At 34.1% G+C, this 7,037-nt stretch overlaps 1 protein-coding gene across 1 annotated transcript in view; it reads left to right on the top strand.

Moving 5' to 3' along the window:
- The first annotated feature begins 1,642 nt into the window (after positions 1-1,642).
- LOC133188705 (uncharacterized) overlaps positions 1,643-7,037 on the top strand; it is a 29,089-nt gene continuing 23,694 nt past the window's right edge. The window contains exons 1-2 of the mRNA XM_061324206.1: positions 1,643-1,744; positions 3,554-3,673. Coding sequence (XP_061180190.1) covers positions 1,643-1,744; positions 3,554-3,673 — 222 coding nt within the window. The remainder of the gene's footprint in view (positions 1,745-3,553; positions 3,674-7,037) is intronic.

Here is a 7,037-nt window from a genome sequence, read left to right as displayed (position 1 = left end):
TATGTATTTACAAATGTCAATGAGGTGCCAATCTTAAATTTACCAAAAAGTGTGTGATTTAAAATTTGAATGTATGGGATCTAAGATTGTTTTGGGTGCCGTTTGTACAGAGTCCAACAGAAGCAGAGCCTCGGTGTGCATGGCTCGACTTAATCAATCTCACTCATGTACCACCATGGATGACTGTGATACATCGTTTGTTTGGTTGGAGACGTGTAAATAAAAACTTCTTCAAATAAGATCGGACTGTAGAATTCTAGAGGAGGGAAAGCATACAGAGTCAGTTTGGTGAGACACTGCTTTTACAGTGTTTTTATATGTTCAGTAACATGTATATTAGTGATAAATGTATTTTATTATATTCTTATTTCTCATAATATTAAGTGAAGCCTAAATTGTGGAGGAATTTTCAAGAAGCTATATGAACATGTGATATAGTTTGGAGTGATTCGAAAGCTAATTCTGATATAAGGAAATCCTGAGTGAGATCCCAGCCACAGACATTTCTTCTCTAAAGGCCTTTAAGAAGTCATGAAAGTGTAGATAGGTCAACTCATTTATTGTCTTTGAAAATGGGAGACCAAAATAAATTAAATCATCTTGTACATTAACATAACATTTATAAGTCGTCAATTGATATAAATCTGAAGTATTCTATTTTTATTATGTAAATGGTCCTGGAGGGATGAAAGCAAGAAAAAGAAAAGAAATCCAAATGTGAGAAAAGTCCGCTCAAAACTGGAAGTTAGTAAAGGTATATTTATTTAATGTTATAACATGACCAAATGTATGATTTAAAACTGTAATATTTATAACACCGCGTGATTTGTAATTAATTTTCAAATACAGGCTTTCCAGATCACAGAATAGTGGATGTCTACCTGAAACCTTCTGTGGATAATTCAGAAATGGCATTCTGACCTCCTCAGAGAGTATCTTTGACCTCACAACCTCACAAACATATTTGACCTTACAATCATGTAAAATAGCTTTGATATTGCTATTGATTTGGGAAATCAATAATAGGTTAATTATGATGCATTTCATGAAAAGTTCCACTGGTATTATTGCCTTATGTTTTGTAGAGATATGCAAATGAAAAGGTTGGTTGGATAACAGTCAAAACTGTCGAAGTCTTGAAGTCTTATTGCCAGTTATTCAGACGCTTAAAGGTTCACAGGTATGTCATAAATAAAAAATGCTACAAGGACATTAAATGTGTGAATATATGAAAGCAAATAAACATACAAAGTTAGTAATTGGAGGTCTAGATTCACAATTACTTTTATTTAGTTTGCACAAAAAGTTTTAATAAAAGTCTTCTGTTTTCATTTGATTTCATACAAGACACGAAAAAATTCTTTATTCTAATCACAGATCTTTATAGATCCCAACAAGAATAAAAAGGATTATAAATGGCGTCCAAGAAGATCCACGACTGTCCAGGTAGTAAAGAACTCCGAGCTTCTGAATCCGAAGGGAATGACAGTGAAATAAAAAAAAAACAAGCAAAGGTTTCCAATGCTCAAAGGGCTAAAAAGTCAAATGGAGCGAGCAAAGCCAAATAAAACCTGTAAGGGACAAAAACTCTAAATCTGTCCGAGAGAGGGGAAAAGGGAAAGGTCCTGCCAAGAAATCTCAGATGACCAAGAGACCTGTGTACAGAGAAGAGGTCGATCTGTCAGAGAGCAGTTCAGATGACCAAGATGATGATATGGACAAGGACAACGATGATTATGATCTGGCAATTCTAGACTACGAAAGTTGGCAAAAATAATGTGAAAGCTGGAGAAAATGATTGGAACATTGGAACAAAAAAAAAGAAAAGAAAATGACAACAGTTTATTAATAAGAGGATAAATGAAATAAGTGAATGCAACGTCATATTATTTGTAAAATTATGACGTGCAGGTTGTATTGTATTTGTTTTTCATTTAGAAAATTTTGCTAATATTTATTTTCTCATGCAATTGAATTTATTTATTGTATAAATTTTTAAATGGTATTAAAAATAACTTAAGAATTGATTACTAAAGGTCGGTTATTTTTATGTAAGGAATCATGAGGAACCCCCGGGTTTGTTTTATTCCTCTGAATCAGAGTATTCTTGAAATATGTGGAGATAACGAACAGTATTCAAACTCAAAAGTCCATTCAAACAATACAAATCAGGAGCAGAGCAATCAAGGACCTATAAACATCAGAGGTGGGATCAGGTGGCGTGGAGGAGTGAGCATCCCCTGCCAAAAGGTCAAACCCGCCGTGTGCTCCTTGTCATGATCGGGAAATAACAGGAACAAGTATGAAAACGTCAGTCAGCATTTGACTTGATGATAGATTGTACTTGCTGACAAGTTCATTGTATCGAACATAGAACTTATAAAATGATGACTTCAAACAAGACTGTTGATATTCTTGTTTCATCAACTTGTTTGTCAATAACTTACCTCGATTTAGAAATTGTTCGTATGTAGAGCATGCTCTTGCGTATCGAATCAATTGAGAGATATAAACCCCATATGCAGGTGATAAGGGTATATTGCTGCATAAGTAAGGGAAGTTGACGATTGAAAAGTTAAAGTCGTCACGTTTATCAAAGTTTTGTTGTTAGATTACCATTACCATCTTTTTCTAGTAAAATATCCCAATATGAAACAGATGTATCAGACAGACTCTGTGGTATCTTTTATTTCAAGCTCACTGGGATATATCGTGTCGACATATGAAAGGAAATAACTATTGTTAATGACCTCTACAATGCTCATTGAAACCAGTCATATTCTCCAGTTCCTCATCACTGACTTTTCCTTTAGTATATTTCATTGTAAACATCTCATTGAATGTTTACAGTTCCTTAAATCGACATCCAGGTCAGATAGTAGTTGTGTCAGTTCTCAGTGGTTGTCAATCAAGCTGTAATCTGACATGACACTCTTATTGTCCTTAACTGTCTTTGTCATTTCTTCTTTTTTGTTTAACTCAGATTTCACATCGTTTAATTTTTCATTTTTTCCTTTAACTTTTTTTTCACTCTTTGTTCATTATGCTTCCTAATTTTTTTTTGACAGTCTGGCTATTACATCATATCTGAAGCTTTTTAAACTCAAAGTCGTACGTTTTTTTTTAAATTTTTTGTGATTTGTTTTGAGTCCTCTCTATCTTTTCATCAACCCGAATCAGATCCTTTTTCTTAATCTTTGTCAGAAAGAAGACCTCTCCTCCTATGGGTAGAGTCGTCCATTTATAATCTCTATGATTTATTTTTGCACATTTACCACAAAAAATTCACCACAGTGCTCACATAGTCACATCAATAGGTAAATCTTAAAATTCATAATTTAGATATGCTCCTGAGGAGAGCCCAGTGGATATTCGGGTTTGAATACTGGTTGCTAATATTGTTGAATTTCACCTACAATTGACTTAGATCAGAGGTTGTATATCATTATCTTGTTTGTGCAAGAATAAGAAGAGGTTCCTTCTGTTTGTAGAGCTACACTGACTCTTTCTTAAACTCATATAATGATGATCAATGATGTCTCTGTTCAAACAGAATGATATAAATAGAGTGTCAGAGGAACTAGAACCCGAGTCACGCTCACTACAGCAGGAGAGGGGTCGACAGGAGAGACTCTCTACCTCCCTCTCTAACCAGAAGTTTCTAGAGACCCGGGTCTGTACATTTATATATATGTATATCATTTATATGTAAACCAAACCTTTGCTGAATTTAAACCATATAGCTGGTACCTAATTGAACAAACATCAGTATGACATATTTTGGTGCTTGATTCTAACCTATTAATGCCTTCGTTACCCCCCCCCCCCCCCCGCCCCCAAATATGAATTCCAATAAGTACATTTTGTACATAAAAGATCGACAAATAATAGAATCAATTTTTGATTATCTTAAAGAATCAGTGGTCTAAATGTGCTAAGATGTGTTCAAGTGAAGTTCATGACATGCTAAGATTCTTCGGGGTGCCATAAGTATGAAGTCCAACAGAAGCAGAGGCTCAGTGCGCATGACTGGACTTGATCAATCTCATTCAGGGAACCACTTCATGTACAACAGACTTTCGAGTACATGTAAGTCAGCAAAGAATAGACAAGTTAACAGGACTTCAAGTAAGTCAGCAAAGGATAGACAAGTTAACAGGCCTTCAAGTAAGTCAGCAAAGAATAGACAAGTTATCAGGCCTTCGAGTAAGTCAGCAAAGAATAGACAAGTTAACAGGCCTTCAAGTAAGTCAACAAAGAATAGTCAAGTTAACAGGCCTTCGTGTAAGTCAGCAAAGAATAGACAAATTATCAGGCCTTTGAGTAAGTCATCAAAGAATAGACAAGTTAACAGGCCTTCGAATAAGTCAGCAAAGAATAGAAAAGTTAACAGGCCTTCATGTAAGTCAGCAAAGAATAGACAAGTTAACAGGCATTCGAGTAAGTCATCAAAGTATAGAAATACTTTTTAATGGTTGGTGATAGAGCTTTCATATTTCATATTTGTATTACTTGTGATAATGCTTTCCTTGGCTCCCGACATTTTTGAACTGATGACTATGACCTTGAAGTTTGAATTACTTTTGAAAATCTTTCACACTAACTTTGTGACCTTTTGGACCTAGATCAAAGTTTTTAAATTAGAACTTGCATTATTTACGAGGAATATTCTTGTGTAAGTTCAAATCACATAAACCCTCCCACTCCCACCACCCACAAATTTCCTTCTAAACATCACCAAAAGCTCTTCACTTGTCATGAATTATTTTTGCTTACAAATTGCTCCAGTCTTCGAAGTAAATCAAGCATCAATGCTCTCATGGGTGTCCAAATTTTTTCTTATTCAGTCTTTTTTAGTAGTCTACATGATTAATTTCCATTAAAAAGACTGAATATAGTAGAATTATGAAGTTATTACCCAATGTAAATTAAGGCTTAGTCCCCCGCTCACTTTCAATATAGAAGCTAGAGATCAAGGGTGTATAATTTCATTTATGTGTATTAAAGAATTTAAATCCACTATGAATTTTACCACAGGATTTAAGGCTTCAGGCATAATCAGTCCAGCATTGGTGTGCAATTATATATGGCAAGGGTTACAGGTAGTTATTATAATTACGGGAGTGATTTGTACAACTGGACGATATCTTTATCCCCCTGTAGACACACTTCAGTCCGGCAAACAGTAAAAGCTCTATTTATAAACGCTTGTATCCTAAATGGGCATTCATAGTTACTTTTATCTTTTATGCTACGGAGGATAAAAACAGAAATATTATAAAACCTTTTCCCGTAGATGAGAGAATTTTGAAATTAGCCACGAATACCTTAAAACACATAAATATTCATCTTCTTATATATTGATGAATGAATCTATCAAGCTTAAACAATTTAGATATGATGCAATGTATTTTTTTAATATTGATTTTAATGTGGGTAATTATTTGATGAATCATTAATCGTCTGTAAATTTAATAAAGACAATACAAAATAAACCTTTAATGTTAATTTGATTACTTCTAGTTCAAAACACACACACACACACACACACACTCTCTCTCTCTGTGCCCCAAATATTGTGTCAAATAGCGTGAAAAACCATCGCCTCACTTAAGCTTACAACACACATCCACTCGACTTCCTAATATTTTGGATTAGACGCCACCGTAAAAGGATTATCTGATTAATAAGAAGTAAAGAGATTAAGCCAGTCTATATATTTTGTGAAATTACCTAAGTTCCCATATCACATTGGATGGGTTCTGCAAATAAGATCAAGAACTATATCTGTAATAACCCATATCGACCCTTTTGAAATTCAACTTTATTTCAATAGAAAAGTCAATTACTGAAAACACGGTATACTCATTAAAGTCAGGCTTAGTAGAATCAGTGGGGGCCAGGGATTCCCCCGCCTCCTTCTTTATTTTCGGGAATAGTCATTTTCTTTTAGCATGAAATTGTTCATTGAAAGGCGGTTGGTTCCAACCTTTTGTTGCAATATAAACCAAACCTCCTACGTTATTTTAACCGTATGTTTCTGTATTAAAAAAAAAATATCTTAAAGAGAGAATTCGAAAATTCTGTTTAAATTTAAATGACTTCAAACGTATGGAAAAAAATTCTTATATGAGAATATTGAGATTGAATAAGAATAACAGAATTTTGATTTTGAAAGAGAAAAGACGATGCTAGAAAAAAAGCATATAATCAGAAGCATTTTATTTTTAATGCAGCGGCTTGGATCTACTTGAAAATTTGACTCTGAATTTTCGTCAATATTAAATAGTTCATTGGACTCGAATTATACGGTAGACTCTGGGTTATGATTCGTCTTACCTCGTAACCATTTATTCCTTTGGCCTTGGATTAGAGAAAGTCCTGCAATCAATACTCCTTTCTTTGTCGGACAAAGTTATGAAAGGAATTGGGGGTCAGGGTAGGTGGGATGGAAGTGTTGAACTGACATTTCCTTGTCTTTCTTTAGAGAAATTAAGCAAGGATTTATATGCATGCAAACAAGTAGAGTACATATGGGGTTCTTTGACGTGCATTTCTCAGTTGCTGTATATGACTTGTATCTGACATCCCACGAGCTCTTATAGAGGAGGACAAGTCGCTAATACTCAGCCCAAGTAGTTCTTTTTCACGTTCTGGATTTGACCTGTATTACATTCTTCTAGTTTTTAACATTTAATAAATTGTACAAAGGTTATTTGCTGACTATGACATAGTGTATCTATATTTCTAAATGTCCATTGCAGTACTTGGAAAATGTTTTTGTTCTGAATGTTTCCAAAGGGAATAAATCCATTCCCTCTAGTTCTCTGTTCTTTGGAAATTTTTGCTGTATTTTGTCCACTATCCTTTCCTCCATCAAATTCATTCATACCATATAGATCTCCATTAAAAGTGTCCCCATTCACGTAGTCCAATGAAATGCGTCTACATAAATTATGTAAAGTTAATGTTATACGAAATACTTTAAGTATAGATTTTAAATATATTCAAGAATTCCCATGTAATTTAAAGATACA

The sequence above is a fragment of the Saccostrea echinata genome, unplaced genomic scaffold (genome assembly GCF_033153115.1).
Source record: "Saccostrea echinata isolate AGI-Se365-2 ecotype Australia unplaced genomic scaffold, CSIRO_AGI_Sech_v1 ptg000016l, whole genome shotgun sequence".
NCBI classification, from domain to species: domain Eukaryota; kingdom Metazoa; phylum Mollusca; class Bivalvia; order Ostreida; family Ostreidae; genus Saccostrea; species Saccostrea echinata.
Note: the sequence above shows the minus strand (reverse complement) of the source record. Positions and strands in the feature narration are given on the sequence as shown.